The 24,400-nt window shown below is 45.9% G+C and overlaps 1 protein-coding gene across 1 annotated transcript; it reads left to right on the forward strand.

Annotated features, from left to right (window-relative positions):
* The first annotated feature begins 991 nt into the window (after positions 1–991).
* On the forward strand, positions 992–23,760 carry NPFFR1 (neuropeptide FF receptor 1). Its single transcript, XM_058188430.1, has 3 exons — positions 992–1,296; positions 14,511–14,610; positions 22,869–23,760. Exons 1-3 carry the CDS (start codon positions 1,107–1,109, stop codon positions 23,758–23,760), a joined length of 1,182 nt encoding a protein of 393 aa, XP_058044413.1. The 5' UTR covers positions 992–1,106.
* Positions 23,761–24,400: the final 640 nt, after the last annotated feature.

Raw genomic sequence — 24,400 nt, forward strand, 5'->3', positions numbered from 1 at the left:
GCACGTGTGCACACGCTTTTGGCACGCAACGACAAAAAGGTAAGCCATCACTGGTATAGGGTCTCCTGTTTATTATTTATTTATATATTTATTATTTAAATTTGTATACCGCCCTTCTCCCGAAGGACTCAGGGCGGTTTACAGCCAAGTAAAAATACAATACAATAAATACAAATTAAAATACAGTTAAAAAACTTATTAAAATTGGCCACAATTAAAATTTAGAACTAAAACCCATTAAAACCCATTAAAACACTAACCCAGTCCAGCGCAGATGAATAAGTAGGTTTTAAGCTCATGCTAAAGGTCTGGAGGTCCGGAAGTTGGCGAAGTCCTGGGGAGTTCGTTCCAGAGGCGGGAGCCCCACAGAGAAGGCCCTTCCTGGGTGTCGCCAGACGACACTGTCGCCGATGGCACCTGAGGAGCCCTCTCTGTGAGAGCGCACGGGTCGGTGAGAGGTATTCGGTAGCAGCAGGCGGTCCCGTAACCCGGCCCTATGCCATGGGGCGCTTTAAAGACATTCACCAACACCTTGTAGCGCACCCAGGAGGCCACAGGTAGCCAGTGCAGCCTGCGCAGGATAGGTGTCACTCGGGAGCCACGAGGGGCTCCCTCAATCACCCGCGCAGCTGCATTCTGGACTAACTGTAGCCTCCGGATGCCCCTCAGGGGGAGCCCCATGTAGAGAGCATTGCAGTAGTCCAGACGAGACGTCACAAGGGCGTGAGTGACTGTGCACAAGGCATCCCGGTCTAGAAAGGGGCGCAACTGGCGCACCAGGCGGACCTGGTGGAAAGCTCTCCTGGAGACGGCCGTCAAATGGTCTTCAAAAGACAGCCGTTCATCCAGGAGAACGCCCAAGTTGCGCACCCTCTCCATCGGGGCCAATGACTCGCTCCCGACAGTCAGCCGCGGACTCAGCTGACTGTTTGAGTAAGGAGTTGGATTAGAAGCCCCTTATTCTGTCTGCCTTCTCCTTCGCAGGTGTCATTCCACGCCCTACCAAGAGCAGCCCACCATTCTCTAAGAACACAAGCCATGGCGAGACCTGCAAGGGGAACTCCACCTTCTCCCCCTACTATCAACATTCTTCTCCAGTAGCGTCCATGTTCATCGTTGCCTATGCCTTTATCTTTTTCATGTGCATGATTGGCAACATGTTGGTGTGCTTCATTGTGCTAAAGAACCGGCAGATGAGAACAGTCACCAACTTCTTTATCCTCAACCTGGCGATCAGCGATGTCTTGGTGGGGATTTTTTGCATGCCAACCACACTGGTGGACAATCTGATTACAGGTAAATGAAAACCAAGAATATTCCGAGAATATTGAAAAAGGGGGAAACTCTGAAAAGAAATGCTAGGATAACCCAAAATATTTTTAGGGTTGCTAACTAATTTACAAGAAGTTGGACTTTGAGGTTTTAGGATTTTGGAGAACATCACTAGCTCTGATATGAATGTCTTACAATTTTAAAATGTGAAATGAAGTGAATGCAAATTTTCCATTAAAAAAAATTATTGTTCTGACAGCATTTTATTTTATTTGAAAGGGCAGCCTTAATTTTGTAGCTTAAGTCAGCTCAGGTGCCAATGGCACAAATACTAGTTTTGGATTTTATACACAGGCTATAGTTGTGAGATAGTGTAAGGGGGGGGGGGAAGTAACCCTTTTCACTTTTGTGATTAAATTGTAGAAGACTTTCCCTGGAGAGGGTATTCTTATGAAAAGGGGTAGAACGTGCAGTTTGGACATCGAAGGGGGACTTGTACTTTTGTCTTCTTTCTGAGATACTTATTTATTTATCTAATTTATATAACTGCCTATCTCACAAGCAAGTGACTCTGGGCAGCATACAATGAAATTATATTGCTGAGTAGCATCATCTATCTAATCGCATTATACTCATGTTGGAAGCACCGAGGGGCTTCCAGATTGAAAGGAGTTACCGAGTGACATCACCGTTGTCTGTGGCAAAGGGCAACCTATTGGGCACCAGGCACCAGTTCCACCGAGGTAGGTTTTTCTGCAGACTGGGATGTGTTGTGTCTGCGCCACCCGAGCCGGGCCCCCTGCCAGAAACTGACTTGGACAGTGAGGGGGAAGGGCCTTCAGAACTTACCTCGGGAGCACCGGCTTCCCTGGCTCAGCTCCAGGAGCCAGAGACAGGCCAGGTGGAGGAGATAATGAGGCCTCCGTCCCCTGACTCTTCCCCCCCTCCCATGCCATGCCTGCAGACCCAGCTGATGGCAATCAGTCTTGATTGAACCCTAGGTTTCATAGGCAGGAGAGGAGGGAACAACAGAAGCAAGGGTGGGACAGGCCTAGGAAGTGCTGAGTCATGGAGCCACACCCCACAGGATATAAAAGGCAGTGAGAGCTGCTGTGTCTCTTTGTAACAGGCAAATCCACTGATTAAGAGCTGAAGTTTGTTTCTGAGTGACTCACCACTGAGTCACTCACTTATCGTCGTGGAAGATAATGGAGGCTCTTGGCAGACGCTGGCTATTCTGCTGCCAGAGCTGATAGTGCCGGCTAATTAAGCCATCACTCAGATGGAGGGGAGGGAGGACAGAACACACAGGATATAAAAGCAGCAAGGGCTGCTATGCCTCTTCGTAGCAAGCAAATCAACTGCTTGACTAGAGCTGAAGTACTGTTTGTTGACTCATCGGCATCGAGGGAGATAACAGAGACACTTGGCAGACACTCGCTAGTTTGCTGCCAGAGCTGATAGTGCCAGCTAATTAAGTCATCGCTCGGACTGAGGCAAGAGGGACAGAACAGGGATGTGTCTGGTTTCGTATGCTGGCTGGATTCCGTGCGTGCATGGATGGGGCTTTGCTCATTTGCACGGGCCAGTTTCTGGCGGGCTGCATACCAGCATCGGTCTATGGCCTTAGGGGTTGGAGATCACTGGCTCAGCGGATGCCCAATTGGGGGTTTCTTTCATGTCCCTGGCAGGAGTTGGAACGAAGGACGAGAACTCGCCTCACCCCCTGGCAGCACCAGGGTCTCAAACACAGGCTTGTCAAGGCAGCGTCCTAACCATGGGAGCCATTATGCTCCTATCTACCAAATAATGAAAGTCTTATAGACTTTGCTTCCTGCAATGATACAATGACTGTAACTGTGAAAATGAAAGACACAGAGCTGGAAAACTATTTAACAGAGGTGTTAGATGGAGAACTCTGCACATAAGAAAAATACAATCAAATGCTTAGAAGCCATTTGTTCTGTCCAGAGTTATGTTTATTGATTAGATTTGTCGACAAAGTTAATCTTGAATTTTATTTCCAAATTCCAGTGATCACTTACAGATGAATGCCAGACATTCGAAAGCAAATATTCCGAGGAAAGATCTATGTCTCTGATGGCGAACCTATGGCGCGCTTGCCACAGGTGGCACGCGGAGCCCTCTCTGCGGGCACACGAGCTGTTGCCCAGCTCAGCTGGCCGGCGGGAGGCGCATGTGTGTGCGCCTCCCACCGACCAGCTGATCTTTGGGTCTCTGGCATGGAGACAGGGAGACAGGGAGCATGTGGGAGATGCATATGCATGCGTGGGGCTCTTATGCGCATGTGCAGGGATCTCACGAACATGTGTGGGGGCGGGAGGCTTGCCAAGCACAAAACAAGCCATGGGGGATATGCGTACATGTGGGGGGGAGGTTGCGCGCGCATGCATGGGGGGAGTGGGGGGGTCACGCGCGCATGCGTGGGGCGGTATTGCATGGGTGTGGGCATGCGCATGTACACACACACCTCACGCTCCCCTCGCTTTTGGCATGCGATGGCAAAAAGTTTAGCCATCACTGATCTAGGTTCAAATCCATATCTGAGTACAGTGTGTATTTGATAATTTTGGATTTGACATTCTCTGTCTCGGCTCAATTCACCTGTTAGGATGGTTGTTGAAAGAATATTAGAGAAGAATTTCTTGCAAGCCCTCTTGAGCTTTGAAAGGAAAGTTCAGCTATAAATGCAGTAACTGTCGTGTCCCACTCCTCCGCTGACGGCCGGGTCAGGGAAATCCGAATCAGGCGTGCCTCTGCAGCTCTGCCAAAGTCCTAGCAAAGTCCTCAAGGCAGGCAGGAGACCAGAAAGTGACTTCAGCAAGATATGTTCGACTTTGCCTGACTCAGAGACTGCCAGAAAGCAGATCCTTTATATAGGCCATGGGGTGTGGCTCCATGACTCAGCACTTATCCAGGCCTGCCCCTCCCTTCCTTCTGACGCCGCCGCCTATCAATTCTTCTGAAGCGAGGGTCACTCCAGTCGGCAGCTGTTGGTAATTGGCCTCCCTCAGGCTCACATGCTGTGGGGGAGGGGGAGGGGTCTAGTTGCTCCGTTTGCCTGGGCATGGAGCCAGGGCTGGGGCCGGGAGGTGCTCCCTCCTCCGCAGCCTGTCTGGGCATGGAGCCAGGGCTGGGGCCGGGAGGTGCCCCCTCCTCCTCAGCCTGTCTGGGCATGGAGCCAGGGCTGGGGCCGGGAGGCATACTAGGACATTCCTCAGCGTTCGGAAGCAGATAAGAAGACCCCGGCTGCGGTGAGAGCGGGCAAGACACAACAGTAACAAATACATAAATAAAATCTATGTGTTTCTGATGTTCAAAGAGTGAAAGGTGAACTCTTAAGAAAATACCTAAGAAAACATGTAGGGTGTCTATCCATGGGTTTCTTTATAGGTCAATCAACACAACCATAGAATTAAGAATCAGGGTCCTGAACATGGATTTGGCCTGTTCTCTATTGCAGGCTGTAGTTTATCAGGTGGAGCTGCAACAATTTCTAAATCATCAGAGGCTGGATTATACAGAAATCAAAGGTGTCACTTGAAAATCTGTGACTCTTGTATGTCTAAAGTCCCATATTTGTCAGTTAATTTCTATGTAGTCACAAGAGAATGAAGTCCAATCCTCGTTCAGTGCTGTTGCCCTTTATCTAATTTTACCTAGATGCAAACCATGAGTTTGAGAAGTCTCTTGTGAATAGGTTTGAGCAATATATATATACATATATATATATTTGTTTTCTGAGGTTTATATATATATATTATATATATATATATATTAAAGCCAAATACCAGTCACTCATCACGAAACCTCCAGAATGGTAAAGCCTACGAACTTGAAATTTGCCATGTATGTTCCTCTTGGCTTCTAGGTGCTTGCTAAGAAAGGATTTTCCAAATGACCATTAGATCATTAGTATTTCATATGCAGTATTATATTCACATGCTCTGATGCTAAGGATTTAGACATTCTACTTCCCCTCCCCACCTGAAAAGAACTCTGTTCCAACTGCCAGTTGCCTTATATTAACACACTCTGATTCTACCCCTTCGCTAAACCGGGTGTGGGTGTGGCCAGCATGTGACTCATCCAGCCAGTGGGCTGGGACAGTCTACTCCCCTGCACCCTCTGTTCCAACTGCCAGTTGCCTTTTATTAACACGCCCTGATGCTACAGAGCAGTGATGGCGAACCTCTTAGAGACCGAGTGCCCAAACTGCAACGCCAAACCCACTTATTTATCACAAAGTGCCAACACGGCAATTTAAGCTGAATAACGAGGTTTTACTACCTAAAATAATGATAAAGAAGGCAGAGTTCAGCTAATTGTTCTAAGAAAAATGTGATAAATGCACTTTTATGCCCCTTCATTTTTTTTCTGCTTTTGAAATATTATGTTTGTCTTTCTCTTTCTTTCTCTCTCTTTCCCTCTCTCTCTTTCCCTCCCTCTTTCCCTCTCTCTTTCTTTCCCTCCCTCCCTCCCTCCCTCTCTCTTTCTCTCCCTCTCTTTCCCTCCCTCCCTCTCTCTTTTTCTTTCTCCCTCCCTCCCTCTCTCCCCCCTGTGGGAGAAACGCGATGGAGCTGGGCTGGGGCAACAACGCACGTGCCCACAAAGGGGGCTCTGAGTGCCACCTCTGGCACGTGTGCCATAGGTTCACCACTACTGCTACAGAGTTACACATTCTACATTAGGTTTCAGGCTTTAAGTGTCAATTTATCATGCCTGATCACATAGTTTCATAAGCGAAGCACGGGCGTCCAGCTAGTAAATCAATAATGTTGAATCTTCACTTGTGGAGCTGGTTGTTTGTGCCTGACAGAAATTAATAGGGCCATAAGAAAATACTCAGGCTACCAGCTACCCCCAGGGCTGCATCACACTTTTAGACCCCGCCCCCTGCTAATTGGCAAAGTCAACTGGAAAACCAGAAGAATGAGGGCTTGCCTCATCTCGAGGAGTGGGGTCGGTGGGTCAGATATTCCATAAGGTGGGTGCAGCAGCTGAGAAGGCCCTCCTCCTAGATCCCGCCAGCCGAACCTCCCTGACCAACAGAATGCGCAAATGCCCTCCCTGCTTGGTCTTGTGGAATGGGTTGATGTAACTGGGATGAGATGGTTCCTCAGGTATTCTGGTCCAACATCATGAAGGGCTTGAAAGGTGATAACCAACACCTGGAACTGGAAGCTGGACACAAACAGTATCCAGTGCAACTTAGGTAGCAGTTTTACATGCACCTCCCTAGCGGCATCCAAAACTGCTTGCACCACTGCTTTCTGCACCAGTTACAGCTTCCAGACACTCTTCAAGGGTAGCCCCATGTAGAGCACATTGTAGTAGTCCATCTAGGAGATGACTGGTCATTAGTGGGTCATTAGGATCCATTGGGCCACCTAATGAGAAGTAAGGACTCCCTGGAGAAGAGTCTAGTGCTGGGAACGATTGAGGGCAAAAGAAGAAGGGGATGGCAGAAAACGAGATAGCTGGATGGAATCACTGAAGCAGTCGGCGTGAGCTTAAATGGACTCCAGATCATGCTGGCTGAGGAATTCTGGGTGTTGAAGTCCACAAATCGTAAAGTTGCCAAGGTTGGAGACCCCTGCTCCAGAGGATGGTAGAGGACAGGAGGGCCTGGAGGAACATTGTCCGTGGGATTGCGATGGGTCAGACACAACTTTGCGACTAACAACAACAACAAAGGATCCAAGAAAGGGCTTAACTAGTACACAACCAAAAGTTGTGGGGAAAAAACCCAGGATGAGATACTCCTTGAGCAGGAATCATGAGTCCAGGAAGACCTCCTCAGTTATAGACCAGGTTTGCCTGGGGCAATGTTACCCTATCCAGAACCATAGAATTAAATCCCCAGATACAAATGATCCACAGCCACTCGGTTTTACCAGTTAAAATAGATTCAACTTAAGTTTAAAAATATATTAAATTAACTTTAGTTTTTGTCCTGGTTTCATCTCCAACACTCAAAGGCCAATGTGAAAGTAAGTTTTGCATCTTTGAGCTGAAATCCAACCTACATGGATCTTTCAATCCTAGGCAATATTTCTTTATGCTTCACTGTGGGTGATGTTTATTAGATGCTGGTTTAGGGAATTACAGGAAAAGATAGTAGGACGACAGCCAATTAATTTGCTTTCAAGCCCTTCGACCTGAAATAGATGATAAGGAAAGGTTAAAATGCAAACATTGCAAATAATATATGGAAATGAATTAGATGTTTGGCTGGAAATATCAAATACCTTCTCCTTCATTAACATAAATCCTCATTCCAACAGAGCAGCTTATTTTATCTCTTCTCAGAAATTCTTCAAGGCACGGTTTATTGACAGCTTGAAACCAATACGTGGAATTATCACGCTATAGATAACGCTTAGATCTTTCCTTGGGTAAGACAGCCTATAAATTTTGCCTGTTCCATAAAAGGGAAGCTGTTTGGTGGGGTTTAGGATTATAACATAGGGCAGAATTGGTGAACCTTTTCGGCACTGAGTGCTGAAACGAGCGCACGCATGCTGGAAACTGGAAGAGCAGCCGCCCGGAGTGCATGCACACTGGGAAAATGATCTTCCAGTTTCTGGCGCGCACATGCACACCGGCCACCTGGTGTTCTGGTTTCTGGTGCACATGCACGCACAAAGACCAGCCAGCCAGTATGCATTTGGGTGCCAGAATCTGGAAGATTAGCCGCCTAGTATGTATGTGCATGCCGAGGAAATGAACTTCCAGTTTCCGGCACATACATGCACAACAGCCATCTGGTCTTCCAGTTTCTGGCGTGCATGCACGTGCAAAGACCAGCCAGCTGGTGTTCTGTCCCCCTCCCCACTTCACAGAGAAGACGCAGAGACGCGTGTCCCACAGTCCTTTATATTTGCAACAGACTTGATTTTCGGTAGTGAAGGAAAGACTTGGCAGCTACAGTGCAAAGGCCTGCCAAGTTCTGAGTTCTTTATCTCTTATGGAGACAGAAGCCCACGTGTCCAAGATTCATTGCCAAGAGCTCACAGAAAGAAAGCCTTTGCACAGTCCAGGCCTGAAACTCCCAAACGACCGATCTGCAGTTCACACTTGGTAGCTTTTTGTCCATCACAAGGGCCGGATGGCAACTCCACCTGTTTTTATCGCCTGTGGGGTGTGGCTCAATGACCCAGCAATCTCTGGGCCTGCCACACCTCTTCCTTTGCTGCACACGCTTATCTTTTTGTCGCTGCCTCGGGTGATTCCAAGATTGATCTTCCATAGCTGGCACCTGAGGCATTGCCAGGGAGGAGGAGGGTCCGGGGGAGGGAGGCCTTGTCAGCTCCTCCTCCTGGCCTGCAGCTGGAACCTGGGGCGGTGCCAGAGAGGAGGGTCCTGGAGAGGAAGGCCTTGTCGACTCCTCCCCATCACTCTCAGAGTCATTCTCCTCCATGAGGACAGGTTTGGGGGCTGGAGTCACCACAGCTGGTGCACATGCATGCACCGGAAACTGGAAGAGCAGCTGCCCAGTGTGCATGTGTGCGCTGGGAAAATGATATTCTGGTTTCTGGCACACATGCATGCAAAGACCAGCTGGCTGGTCTACATGCGCATTCCAGAACCCGGAAAATCATCTTCCCAGCGTGCGCATGTGCACCGGGCGGCTGCTCTACCGGCTGCATGTGAAAACTAGCGCCGGAACCCAGAAGAGCAACGGGTGACAGCTCACGTGCCTGGAGAGATGGCTCTGCCTGCCACTTCCGGCATGCGTACCATAGGTTCACCATCACGGACATAGGGCAAGGCTGCTGGGTACCATAATCTGGAAAGCAGCAAAGACAAAGCCAGATAATATCATGAAGTGAACATCTAGTGAACACCGTAGCAAAGCTGGCTGGGGAATTCTGGGAGTTGAAGTCCTCCAGGCTTAAAGTTCCCAAGGTTGGAAACTCCTGGTCTAGACCTCTAAACCCTGAATCCCAACTCTGCCCAGCAGATATAGGCCGTCCCCAACTTACAACCGGAATTGAGCCCAAAATTTATGTTGCTAGGGGAGAAATTTGTTAAGTGAGTTTTGCTTCATGTTATGATTTTTCTTGCCACATTGGTTAAGCGAATCATTGCAGTTGTTAAGTTTGTAACACAGTTCTTAAGTGAATCCGGTTTCCCCATTGAGTTGGCTTGTCAGAAGTTCGCAAAAGGGGGACTCGTGACCTTGAGACACTGCAACAGTCCTAAATGTGAGTCAATTGTCGAGCATCCAAATGTAAATCAGGTGACCATGAGGATGCTGCGATGGCCTTAAGTTTGAAAAAATGATCATAAGTCGCTTTTTTCAGTGCTGTTGTAAGTTGAACAGTCATAAAATGAAGTCCTTGTAAGTCCTTGTATTGATCATGAAAATCCACACACCCCAAGGTTGACTCAGCCTTCCACCTTTCCGAGGTCGGTAAAATGAGGACCAAGATTGTTGGGGGCAATATGCTGACTCTATAAACCACATAGAGAGAGCTGGAAACAGTGGTGGGTTGCCCCTGGTTCGGACCGCTTCTTGCGAACCAGTAGTAAAACTGGGGGCGGCTCCACCCACCGATCCTGATGTCATTAGGAAGCTTCTGCACATGTGCAGAAGTGCATGCGTGCGCGTTCAAGTAAAGTGAGCTCATGTGCGTGGTCCCACTGCGAACCAGTAGTAATGGTAAGTAGAACCCATCCCTGTGTTGTGTCTGCACCGCCCGAGCCAGGCCTCCTGCCAGAAAGTGACTTGGAAAGTGAGGGGGAAGGGCCGTCAGGATTTATCTCGAGAGCACCAGTTTCCCTGGCTCAGCTCCAGGAGCCAGAGGCAGACCAGGTGGAGGAGATAACGAGGCCTCCGTCCCCTGACACTTCCCCCCCCAGGCCATGCCTCCAGACCCAGCTGATGGCAATCAGGCCTGGCTGGACCCTAGATTTTGTAGGCAGGAGAGGCGGGAACAACAGAAGCAGGGGTGGGGCAGGCCTAGGAAGTGCTGAGTCATGGAGCCACACCCCACATGATATAAAAGGCAGCGAGAGCTGCTGTGTCTCTTTGTAACAGGCAAATCCACTGATTAAGAGCTGAAGTTTGTTTCTGAGTGACTCACCAGCGTCGAGGGAGATAACAGAGAAACTTGGCAGACATTCGCTAGTTTGCTGCCAGAGCTGATAGTGCCGGCTAATTTAGCCATCGCTCAGACGGAGGCGAGGGGGGACAGAACACCCTGTTCCGGTCCCACTGGAACCTGTGTGTTGCTCCCAGTTCACTCCAGTTCGGGTGAACCGAGAGTGGCAGCGGCAGGAGGCTCCACCCACCCTCCCAGACATCATCAAAAATGCTCTGCACATGAGAAGAAGCGCAGTGCACTCGTGCGCTACTGATAGCAAACTGGTAGCCCCGGGATTTGAATCCCACTACTGGCTTTAAAGCACTGTAAAGCAGTATATAAGTCTAAGACTCTTAAGTGCTATTGCCATTGCTATCTCTCATGTTTCTCTCTGCCTGTCAAATAGATGATAAAAAAATTATATTAAATTACACTTCCATTTTTCTGTGTAATTATTAGAGCTAAGGATATGCTCACATTATACCTACAGATAAGCAAAACTGAAGATATGTTTGTTTTCTTCACAGTACAACATCAAAGGAGTTCTGAGGTGCACCAATCAATATAGAAACATTGGAAAACATTTTTGAGAATGTTTTTCCCCCAGTAGCTATTAATTTTGCTTTTTTGTAACAAGTGCCCAAGGAGTTGCACTTATGCAGCCCACTGGCACTTTAAAATAAATCAGATTTTTTTTCATCAGGGCTTATTCAGTGTAGGCAGGCAAATTTTGAGCCAGTGAAAACATACACTTTCTTATTATGTAAAGAGCTGGACATCTTAAAAGCATATTTATTATGCTTCTGAATGTTGATTAACTTTTTAGAGCTAAGTTTGACAATCCATCCAGCACATTCTAATTTTAATCATACAGCATGTTTTGCTTTTAATATATTTAAATGTTAACAATTATTGTTCCACCTTCCCACCAAAGGTGTTCCCTATTTTTTCTACTTGCATTTTTTACGTGCTTTCAAACTGCTAGGTTGGCAGAAGCTGGGACAAGTTAACGGGAGCTCACCCCGTTATGCAGCATTAGGGATTCGAACTGCTGAAGTGCCGACTTTTTGATCGACAAGCTCAGCGTCTTAGCCACTGAGCCACCCTTATAATCCTGTTTTAGGCAAATGTAAATATCATTTAAATATTTAAATGAAAACAACTGGGTGTTTGTCTTGTTCTTCCTTTTTTGTAAGTTGAAACAGAAAGATTTGTGTTTTAATAAAGTGTGATCTTTATTACAGCTCCATCTCTCACATCCAGGGCTAAAAGTTTTCTGCATTCTCCTCTGAATGCTACAAGCTGCCCAGAATCGCTTGGAAACGGGATGAGTTGTGGCAAATAAATTTAATAAATACGCTCGACATTTTTAATCAGGCTTCAAGAATAATGCTATCTCATATGTAGAGTAGCTGACTGTGATCATGTGGGGCATGGAGACCCCTAGTGGAGACTGCAAAAAATTGCAATCGCATATTGCTTCAATTTTGCAATAGGATCAAGAGGATGTGGTGGCTCAATGGCTAAGATGCTGAGCTTGTCGATCTAAAGGTCCGCAATTTAGCGGTTCAAATCCCTAGTGCCACGTAATGGGGTGAGCTCCCATTACTTGTCCTAGCTTCTGCCAACTTAGCAGTTCGAAAGCACATAAAAAATGCAAGTAAGAACTGTCGGGGAGAAATTGAATTGAATTGAATATTCTTTATTGGCCAAGTATGATTGGGCACCCAAGGAATTTGTCTCTGGCGGAGCAGCTCTCAGTGTACATCTAAACAACAAAGATACCATAGATACCAATAGGTTATCTAGATACCAATAGGAGAAGGTAATAGGAAAGATGAAAAGGATAATAGCAATACAGCCCTACTACATGGGTAAATGTCCTTAGGGAAACCCAATGTTGTAGGAATTACCTGTTTAGCAGAGTGCTGGCATGGGAAGAAAAACTGTGTCTGGTTGTTTTGGCATGCAATGCAGGGGTGTCAAACTCAAGGCCCGGTGGCTGGATCCGGCCCGCGGGGCCACCCTGGAAACAGCGAAGGACCGCCCCGCGGCGTCTCTGCCAACAAAAATGGAGGCATGCGCAGCCCACCCAAGCTCTGTTTTCACTGGCAGAGGGCTGCAGGAGGTCGTCGCAGCTGAAAACAGGAGCCCATTTTTGCTGGCAGAGTGCTCAGACCACCACAGGCGCCCCCGACATGAGTGACGTCAAGCTGGCCACACGCACCCTGGCCACGCCCACCCCAGCCCCGAGGTCAAACACAATCCTGACGCGGCCGTTAATGAAATTGAGTTTGACACCCCTGCCCTATAGCAACACCCTGAGTTTATGTCCAGGATGTGAGGGGTCTGTAGCAAGAGTGAAATCCAGCAGATCCTGACAGGTTCTGGAGAACCGGTAGCGGAAATTTTGAGTAGTTCGGTGAACCAGCAAATACCACCTCTGGCTGGCCCCAGAGTGGAGTGGGAATGGAGATTTTGCAATATCCTTCCCCCAAGAGTGGGGTGGGAATGGAGATTTTGCAATATCCTTCCCCCAAGAGTGGGGTGGGAATGGAGATTTTGCAGTATCCTTCCCCTGCCACGCCCACCAAGCCACACGACGCCCACCAAGCCATGCCCACAGAACCATTAGTAAAAAAAAAATGGATTTCATACCTGGTCTGTAGGTATTTTCTCAGCCTTCTGAAGGAATGAAGTGAGACTCCAGATATTTCTGCTGAATAAGAAGCTTCCAGTATAGGCGGCAAATTGAGAAATGATTACTATCTAGATTGGGTAATACTCTGAAATTTTCCACAAAGGGTGACAGGTTCATAGTAATTAACATGTAATCAACACTACTTGTTCTATTGGCAATGATAGTCAGCAACAAAGCTGACTATCTTGATTGCAATCTTGATTGCAGAAGATCAAGATTACTATCTTGATTCAATCTTGATTGCAGAAAATATGACTTCAGTAACAGAGTTGTTAATGCTTGGAATACACTACCTGACTCTGTGGTCTCCTCTCCAACTCCTAAATGCTTTAACCAAAAACTGTCTACCATTGACCTCACCCCATTCCTAAAAGGACTATAAGGGGCGTGCATAAGTGCACAAAAGTGCCTACCGTTCCTGTCCTATTGTTTCCTTTCAATATATGTTCCTGTATATAATGTTATGACAAAATAAATTTTTTTTTAAAAAAGCTATCCTTTCTTGAATCAGAAGCTAACTCTGTCTATTGCAACTCTGATTCTTCTGCAAAAGGTTGAAATCACTGTTGATTTTTCTGAATTCACTTTTGCAAAGTTAAGTCCTTTATTTTTCTCCTATCACATAGAATAGAATAGAATAGAATAGAATAGAATAGAATAGAATAGAATAGAATAGAATAGAATAGAATAGAATAGAATAGAATAGAATAGAAGAATAGATTTTTTATTGGCCAAGTGTGATTGGACACACAAGGAATTTGTCTTGGTGCATATGCTCTCAGTGCATATATATATATGCTTTCAGCGTATATACATCAAGGATATGTATAATCCTCTGTAGGCCATGATGCATTGTCCCTATTGCCACTTGCTCCAATTAAAAGAATACTTTTCAAAAAAAGTTTTGGAGGATAGTAAGTTAGCACCATCTACGGTTATTGATCAATCATCTTACCGTTTTCATTCTATGTATTTATATGTTTATGTTATATGTATTATTTTATAGTGTTGGCTGACAAGAATTTATAGCTGATGTACAAAAGGTGTAAGTGCAAATAAATAAATTAGAGACATTTTATGGATTTTTTTCCCAACGGTGTTCTGGATGATTCTATTCTGTTAAACTCGGAATTCAACCTATTTTAGAGGGACTCATGGCATTTACTGTTTTTACTCATTATTATTGTCTTAAATGAAAACCAAATTTAAAAATTTTTTTAAACCCACCACTGACGTGCACCATTCTAATACACGAGTATTAGATGGATAATGTGTAAAGTCCATCAAGGAACAAAGCTTTAGGTCTTTTAAAAAATATCTTACTAACGTGGGATTCAGCAATTCTTAAATAAGGCAAAACCTTGACAGCTGGAGTCAGACCAGGATGTAAGTATATAATTAGGATGTTCTGCTTATTGTTCCAGGGTGGCCATTTGATACTTTTATGTGTAAGATGAGTGGGTTGGTCCAAGGCATGTCCGTCTCAGCTTCCGTGTTCACTCTTGTGGCCATTGCTGTAGAGAGGTAAGCTTGCCTCACTAATTTTCTATTCTTTCCCTTCCGTCTGAAAATGAAACTACAAAGTCACCTGACATTCTACTGATCTGAGATTTGTTCTCTTAGTTAACCTTTCTCTTCAAGCTTCTGTTCTCCCAACTTGCTCCAAAAAAATCCTCTCTTTGCTGCCTGAAACAGAGAACAGAAGAGTCTCTTAATTCCAAAAAGCTGGGTTAATGCTTTAAAAAAAAAATGACTACCCAATATTAAGTATTATTTATGCATTTCTTTTTATAACTATACTTTCTATTAAAGTGAACTCTGGATCCTAACCCTTATGAACCTCTCTTTATTGATGACTTATGTATGGGTTTGTGTGTGCGTGTATGTATACACACACACACCAGTGGTGGGCTTCAAATTTTTTTACTACTGGTTCTGTGCGTGTGGCTTGGCGGGTGTGGCAGGTGAAGGATACTGCAAAATCCCCATTTCCTCCCAGTCAGCTGGGACTTGGGAGGCAGAGTATAGATGGGGGTGGGGCCAGTCAGAATTTTTACTACTGGTTCTCCAAATTACTCAAAATTTCTGCTACTGGTTCTCCAGAACTGGTCAGAACCTGCTGAAACCCACCTCTGACACACACACACACACACACACACACACACACACACACACACACGTCATCAATAAAGAGAGGTTCATTAGGGCTAGGATCCTGTGTGTTTGTGTGTGTGTGTGTGTGTGTGTGTATGTATACACACACACACCAGTGGTGGGCTTCAAAATTTTTTATTACTGGTTCTGTGGGTGTGGCTTGGCGGGTGTGGCAGGGGAAGGTTACTGCAAAATCCCCATTTCCTCTCAATCAGCTGGGACGAGAGGCAGAAAATAGATGGGGCTGGGGCCAGTCAGAATTTTTACTACTGGTTCTCCAAATGACTCAAAATTTCTGCTACTGGTTCTTCAGAACTGGTCAGAACCTGCTGAAACCCACCTCTGACACACACACACACACACACACACACACACACACACACACACACGTCATCAATAAAGAGAGGTTCATTAGGGCTAGGATCCTGTGTGTTTGTGTGTGTGTGTGTGTGTGTGTATGTATACACACACACACCAGTGGTGGGCTTCAAATTTTTTTACTACTGGTTCTGTGCGTGTGGCTTGGCGGGTGTGGCAGGTGAAGGATACTGCAAAATCCCCATTTCCTCCCAGTCAGCTGGGACTTGGGAGGCAGAGTATAGATGGGGGTGGGGCCAGTCAGAATTTTTACTACTGGTTCTCCAAATTACTCAAAATTTCTGCTACTGGTTCTCCAGAACTGGTCAGAACCTGCTGAAACCCACCTCTGACACACACACACACACACACACACACACACACACACGTCATCAATAAAGAGAGGTTCATTAGGGCTAGGATCCTGTGTGTTTGTGTGTGTGTGTGTGTGTGTGTGCGTGTGTGTATGTATGCTGCCCCAGCCTGTGTTTGTACCTACTTACAATCTCTTCTCTCTACCATGTTGGAAAAACCAGCATGGGTCGTCACAACACAAAAGACTAGGACCACACCCACATAGGATGCTACGAAACAGCTGACCAATCTACAAATAATCTACCTTGATGAACGTATCTTTTCTTTTATGTACACTGAGAGCATATGCACCAAGACAAATTCCTTGTGTGTCCAATCACATTTGGCCAATAAAATTCTATTCTATTCTATTCTATTCTATTCTATTCTATTCTATTCTATTCTATTCTATTCTATTCTATTCTATTCTATTCTAAAACACCCATTCCATCTACCAATCAAGATGCAACCACACAGCCAACCAACCCGCTCACAGCAACACTCCCCACTCCCCACCAGTATTTATAGAGAGACGGCAGCTCCGACCACACTTTGCTCGCACAAACATGAAGCTGAAAGCACCAGCCTGAAGATGATGAGTGAGACCTCGTCGAAACGTCGGCAAGATACTCTCAACCTTACACGGCAAAAGACCCGAATATGCCAAGAGCTACATATATATATATATATATATATATATATATATATATATATATATATATATATATATATATATATATATATATATATATATATATATATATATATATATATATATATATATATATATATATATATTTGTTTTCTGAGGTTTTCACGGGTGTTTGTATATAGGTCTTGGTTGTTCGGTTTTCTCCGTGTAAAATTGGAAGTGTCTTGGCGGCGTTTCGACAAGTCTCTTCGTCATCTTCAGGCTTCAACTCGTGCTTCTGGGAGCAATGTGTGATCGCAGCTGTTTCTTCCTTTTAACTGCTAGTGGGGGTTTGAACTGATTGGGTGGGAGCTTGGCTGTGCTCTGATTGGATGGGGTTTTTTCTGTGCTCTGATTGGCTGGGGGTGTGTCCTGTGTTGGTGGGGGCTTGGTTGTGCTCAGTCTAGTCTGTGCTGCAGGGGGATTTGAGCTGGTGAGCTGCATAGCTGTTGTTTGGCTTTGTGGTCGTGCTACATCTTCATAGTGGGTGTCAGTCTGCTGCATGAATGGATTGGAGGGCGGGTTTCCAAATGGCTGGTAATCCAAACCCGCCCTTATTGACAAACGAGTCCTTAACACAAGGAATGACACCAGACCCACACTCACGAGGTCCATACAGGATGTCACCACCGCACATCCACCCAGAAAGCAGACCCAAACCCACACTGATCATGAAGCACGACCAAGGACCAGAAGCCAGACTGCAGCTGCAACATTAGCCATTTCAAACCCCTCCAATCCATACATGCAGCAGACTGACACCCACTATGAAGATGTAGCACGACCACAAAGCCAAACAAAAGCTATGTAGCTCACCAGCTCAAATTCCCCTGCAACACAGACTAAACTGAGCACAACCAAGCCCCCACCCAAACAGGACACACCCGCAGCCAATCAGAGCACAACCAAGCTCCCACCCAATCAGTTCAAACCCCCACTAGCAGTTAAAAGGAAGAAACAGCTGCGATCACACATTGCTCCCAGAAGCACGAAGCTGAAGCCTGAAGATGACGAATGAGACTTCGTCGTAACGTCGCCAAGACACTTCCAATTTTACACGGGAGAAAACCCGAACAACCAAAGACCTACATACAAACACCCGTGAAAACCTCAGAAAACATATATATATATATATATATATATATATATGTGTGTGTGTGTGTGTGTGTGTGTGTGTTTTCTGAGGTTTTCACGGGTGTTTGTATATAGGTCTTTGGTTGTTCGGGTTTTCTCCCATGTAAAATTGGAAGTGTCTTGGCGACGTTTCGACGAAGTCTCATTCGTCATCTTCAGGCTTCAGCTTCAGGTTTGGGAGCAATGTGTGATCGCAGCTGTTTCTTCCTTTTAACTGCTAGTGGGGGTTTGAACTGATTGGGTGGGAGCTTGGCTGTGCTCTGATTGGATGGGGGGGGTTTGTGCTCTGATTGGCTGGGGGTGTGTCCTGTGTTGGTGGGGGCTTGTTTGTGCTCAGTTTAGTCAGTGTTGCAGGGGGATTTGAGCTGGTGAGCTGCATAGCTGTTGTTTGGCTTTGTGGTCGTGCTACATCTTCATAGTGGGTGTCGGTCTGCTGCATGTATGGATTGGAGGGGTTTGAAATGGCTAATGTTGCAGCTGCGGTCTGGCTTCTGGTCCTTGGTCGTGCTTCATGATCAGTGTGGGTTTGGGTCTGCTTTCTGGGTGGATGTGCGGTGGTGACATCCTGTGAGGACCTCGTGAGTGTGGGTCTGGTGTCATTCCTCGTGTTAGGGACTCGTTTGTCAATAAGGGCGGGTTTCCAAATGGCTGGTAGGCGGGAGGTGTCATCTCGTTTGTTCATGCTGTGTGGGCGTTTTTCTATCTCAATGGCTTCTCTGATTATTCTGTTGTTAAAGTGTTCAGTTTTGGCGATAGTTCTGGTCTTTTAAAGTCAATATCATGTCCTGTGACTTTAAAGTGTTGGACCAGGGAAGAAGTTGGTTCCTCTTTTGAATGAGTTCTTGTGTTCTTCAATCGTGCACTTATTCTTCTGTTGGTTTGTCCAATGTATGTGGTGGGGCAGGCGGTGCATGGGATTTCATATACTCCTTGATTTTCTAACTCAATTTTGTCTTTGGGGTTTCTTAGGATGGTGGATATTTTTCTGTTTGTGCAGAATGCTGTCTTGATGTTGTGTTTGTGGAGGATCTTGCTGATTCTGTCTGTGGTGCCTTTTATATATGGGAGGAGGGCTGTGCCGTTTTCTTGTTCTCTGTCTTGGATTTTAGTGGGGGGTTCTTTTTGGATTAGCTTGGTAATCTTATTTCTTTGGAATCCATTGGATGTTAGTACGTTAGTGAGAGTGTCTAGTTCGGGTTTTAGGTGTTGTTCATCAGCTAAGCATTTTGTTCTGGAGATGAGTGTCTTGGCTACGGAGTTGATCTGTGCTGGGTGGTGGTGTGAGAGTGCGTGCAGATAGCGGTTTGTGTGTGTTTTCTTCTGGTAGATGGTGTGTCCTAGTGAGCCATTGGGTTTCTGTAGACTAAGACATCCAGGAAGGGAAGTTGGTTATTAACTTCTGTTTCCATGGTGAACTGTATTTTGGGGTGTAGGCTATTGAGGTGTGTGAGGAAGTTGTCAAGTTTTTCTTTCCCGTGTGGCCAGATTATGAAGGTGTCGTCTACATATCTGAGCCAGAGTTTGGGTTTGTGATCAGATTTTTCTAGTGCTTGGGTTTCAAAGTGTTCCATGTAGAGATTGGCAATGACAGGTGAGAGGGGTGATCCCATGGGTGCTCCTTCTACTTGTTTGTATTTTTGTCCATTATAGATGAAGTATGTGTTGGATAGGCAGTGGTTGGTCAGATCTAGGATGTGCTTGGGGGGGTTATATTTGTTTTGGATAGCTGTCAAGGCTTCTTTGATTGGCACTTGGGTGAAGAGGGATATGACATCAAAGCTCACGAGTAGGTCGCTGGGCTGTAAGTTTTGTTTCTTTATGATCTCTATGAACTGGAATGAGTTTTTTACGTGTGAGGTGATGGATTCTGCATAGGGCTGTAGTTGTTTGGCAAGAAATTTGGCTAGGTTTTGTAGAGGTGAGCCTATGGAGCTGACTATGGGTCTGAGTGGGGTTCCTTCTTTGTGTATCTTGGGGAGGCCATAGAGCTTAGGGCATCTGGATGATTTCTCTCTGGGAATGATTCTTTGTTGGATTTCTTCGCTGATGGGGGAGGCTTTTATTTTGGATCTAGTGGTTTTTCTAGGTAGGTGGTGGGGTCTGTGTTTAGGGGCTTGTATGCAGGGTCTTGGAGTAGGTTGGTTAATTTGGTTTGGTAGTCAGATGTGTTCATAACCACCGTGGCGTTGCCCTTGTCTGCTGGTAGGATTATTATGCTGGTATCTTTTTTCAGGTTAAGTAGTGCTGTCTGTTCCTCTTTGGGTAAGTTGCTTTTGGGTGGCTTGCTGCAGAGGATGTTGGAGATCTCGAGTCTGATTTTGTTAGCGTCATCGGGGTTGATTTTGGTCAGGCTGGTTTCAACTCCATATAATGGTTTCGTGGGGATGTATTTGGGAGTGACTGCAAAGTTGAATCCTGTGGAAAGGACATCGGTTTCAGCTTTGGTGAGGATCCTATCTGAGATGTTATGCACTGTTTGTTTCATGTGTTGCTGTGAGAGTGGAGGGGTTTGTTTCTGGCGTTCTTGTAGTCTTCGGAGTTTGTTGGTGTGCCTGTCTGTCTTGAGGGTGGTCTGTGTTTGGCTCTCAGGCGGCAAGTTGTTTGGATTTGTCCCAAAGTGCAGGGTGCATCTTGTTGCTGAGTTTGAGGTGAAGTGTGAGGAGATCTTTGTTGATTTGATCTAGGAGGAATCTTTTTGTGTGAAGTTCATTTCTGATTAAGGCCAATTCTGTTCTTTTTAGGATGCGTTTGGTGGCTGCAGAGTTGGAGTGGAATTTCAATTGGAAGCATTTGGGGATTAAATTTTGATCGCGGCAGTTTCGTAGAAATGCGAGGTCACATAAAATGGAAGCTCTTTGGAGTTCTAGTTTTCATAGGTCCTGGTCAGATGGTGGATTTCCTCCCGTAGAGTTGCAATATTTGTTTTCTGAGGTTTTCACGGTGTTTGTATATAGGTCTTTGGTTGTTCGGGTTTTCTCCCGTGTAAAATTGGAAGTGTCTTGGCGACGTTTCGACGAAGTCTCATTCGTCATCTTCAGGCTTCAGCTTCGTGCTTCTGGGAGCAATGTGTGATCGCAGCTGTTTCTTCCTTTTAACTGCTAGTGGGGGTTTGAACTGATTGGGTGGGAGCTTGGCTGTGCTCTGATTGGATGGGGTTTTTTCTGTGCTCTGATTGGCTGGGGGTGTGTCCTGTGTTGGTGGGGGCTTGGTTGTGCTCAGTCTAGTCTGTGTTGCAGGGGGATTTGAGCTGGTGAGCTGCATAGCTGTTGTTTGGCTTTGTGGTCGTGCTACATCTTCATAGTGGGTGTCGGTCTGCTGCATGTATGGATTGGAGGGGTTTGAAATGGCTAATGTTGCACAACCCCCCCCATCCAATCAGAGCACAGCCAAGCTCCCACCCAATCAGTTCAAACCCCCACTAGCAGTTAAAAGGAAGAAACAGCTGCGATCACACATTGCTCCCAGAAGCACGAAGCTGAAGCCTGAAGATGACGAATGAGACTTCGTCGAAACGTCGCCAAGACACTTCCAATTTTACACGGGAGAAAACCCGAACAACCAAAGACCTATATATATATATATATATATATATATATATATATATATATATATATATATATATATATATATATATAATTTCTATCCTGAATTAATGTTAATATATAGGATGAACCTCCTAGGTCCATGATGGCGAACCTAATGGCAGGCATGCCAGAGGTGGCACGCAAAGCACTCTCTCTGGGCACGTGCAGCATCGCCAGCTGCTTTACTGGTTTCCAATGTGCACATGCACACCAGCCAGCTGGTCTTCACGGACGTCGGAGTGCCAAAAACAGCCTGAAAAATGGCCCCAAAACAAGACTGTTTTGCAGGCCATTTTCGAGCTGTTTTGCAGGCCAAAAACAGCCCAAAAAATAGCCTGAAAACGGCCCCCAAAATGGCCAAAAAACAGGTATGTGTGTGCTGGCCAGCTGGTCTTCAAGTTTCCAGAGCTCCAGCACGTTTGTTGAAAAGGTTCGCCATCGCTGTCCTAGGGGGTGGGATGTTGCTTAACAATATATAAGTTTAAAATCAGGAAGATATTGTCAGCATCTTTTCTGACAAATGTTATTAATGTTTTATATTGGGATTATCGAATCACAGCAATTCCTGCAAAGTAGGCTGGGCTGAGTAATAAAAATTGACGGTAGAAGACGACTCTGAGCCAGTGGTGAAATCCAAATTTTTTTACTACTGATTCTGTGGGCATGGCTTGGTGGGCGTGGCTTGGTTGGTATAGGAGGGGAAGGATATTGCAAAATCTCCATTCCCTCCCCGCTCCTGGGGGAAGGATACTGCAAAATCCCCATTCCCTCCCCACTCCTGGGGGAAGGATATTTGCAAAATCCCCATTCCCTCCCCACTCCTGGGGGAAGGATACTGCAAAATCTCTATTCCCACCCCACTCCGGGGCCAGCCAGAGGTGGCATTTGCCGGTTCTCTAAACTACTCAAAATTTGCACTACCAGTTCTCCAGAACCTGTCAGAACCTGCTGGATTTCACCCCTGCTCTGAGCCCAGGTCTCTCTAAATCTTTTGGTGTTCCCCCACCCCCCTTTCCTTAATACACTATTCTTTGAGGATGAGAGTTTGTTATCAAGTTGTAATAAATATTCTTTTTTAATAATGTTTGTTGATTGCATGTTATAATTAACACACCCGGCAGAGATCTAAAGATTCCCAATAGATGAGAAAATACTTCCCAATAGATGGTTGAGTAGATATTACAGCAGGGGTGTTATTCAGCAGGTTCTGGAGAACCGGTAGAGGAAATTTTGAGTAGTTCAGAAAACTGGCAAATACCACCACTGGCTGGCACCAGAATGGGGTGGGAATGGAGATTTTGCAGTATCCTTCCCCTGCCACGCGCACCAAGCCACGCCCACCAAGCTACATCCACCAAGCTACACCACGCTCACCAAGCCATGCCCACAGAACCAGTAGTAAAAAAAAATTCAAATTCCACCACTCTATTACACCAAACCGCAAAAGAAATCTTGTTTCAAAGAGCAGTTCCAATACCTGAGCAGACCGGTTTTGCTTTTTCTTCCAGGTTCCGCTGCATTGTGTATCCTTTCAGACAAAAACTAACTCTACAGGCAGCTCTGATCATCATCGTCGTCATTTGGGTCTTAGCCTTCATCATCATGTGTCCCTCCGCGGTTACCTTGACCGTCACTCAAGATGAAAACCATTTCATGCGGGACGCTTATAATAATTCCTACCCTTTTTACTCCTGCTGGGAGGCCTGGCCAGACCCCAAAATGCGCAAGATCTATACCACTGTCCTCTTCTCACACATTTATCTTGGCCCTCTCATCGCAATGGTGATCATGTATGCTCGGATCGCCTTCAAGCTCTTCAAGTCCTCCGTACCTATAAGAGGTTCCCAGTCAGAGGACAGCGAGGGAAGAAGGATCTCGAAGAGGAAAATAAAAGTGATCAATATGCTGATTATTGTGGCATTGTTCTTCAGTCTTTCTTGGCTGCCCCTTTGGACTTTAATGCTGCTGACCGATTACGGGAACCTGAATTACCATCAGCTCAGCCTCATCACGGTTTATTTTTTCCCGTTTGCCCACTGGCTGGCTTTCTTTAACAGTAGCATCAATCCAATCGTCTACGGGTACTTCAATGAAAACTTCCGGAAAGGATTCCAAGCGGCCTTCAAAATCCACTTGTGCTCGGCAGAAAAGGAACGCCAAGTAACCTATTCTGATCGCAACCACAGCAGGCTTCTTTTTAGAGCGCGCAATCGGATATTCGTCGAAGTTCAAGGCTCCGGTTCGGTGCAGCCCTCCGATTCTGGAGAAAGCAGTGTTTTGAAAGCGGGACTGTTTCTTGCCAAAAATGGCCAGGCAGCTCACCGCGGGCTGAAGGTGGAGGATTTGGACAGTAAAAGTTGCTCTCCCAAAACCGTTAGCATCCCTGCTTGGGACATCTGAGGACATTTCAGCCTTCTTTGAAATGATGAGTTGACTTTACTAGATGCGAGATATTTTCAGAATACAGAGGTACCTGTGTACCAGGGGTGAAATGTAAAATTTGTTACTACTGGTTCTGTGGGCGTGGCTTGGTGGGGGTGGGGGTAATGTGACTGTGTGGGCATGGCCAACTTTTTTTTTTAACTTTTAAAAGCATTTTTTCTACAACCTCTTCGGCCGAAGACGTTGTAGAAAAAAATGCTTTTAAAAGCCTCTGACGATCCCAGCTGAGCCACGCGACCATCAGAGCCTTTTTTTTTTTACTTTTAAAAGCATTCTTTCGGCCGAAGAAAAAATGCTTTAAAAGTAAAAAAAAAAAAACCTCTGACGATCGCGCGGCTCAGCTGGGTAAGTGGGGGGTGGGCAGGGATTTTTGCTACCAGTTCTCCGAACCACCATCTGCCATCGCTACCAGATCGGACAATCCGGTCTGAACCGGGAGCATTTCACCCCTGCTTTGTACTCATCTTTAATTGGTTCTGAGAGGCGCAATGAGTACCAAAAATGATGAGTACCAAACAAATTTTTCGCATAAGGAATAATACAGTATGTCACAAGGCACCTAACGCCAACATGTTCTAGCTTGTGTGTTGTGTGCCAA

The sequence above is a fragment of the Ahaetulla prasina genome, chromosome 6, assembly GCF_028640845.1.
Source record: "Ahaetulla prasina isolate Xishuangbanna chromosome 6, ASM2864084v1, whole genome shotgun sequence".
NCBI classification, from domain to species: Eukaryota; Metazoa; Chordata; class Lepidosauria; order Squamata; family Colubridae; genus Ahaetulla; species Ahaetulla prasina.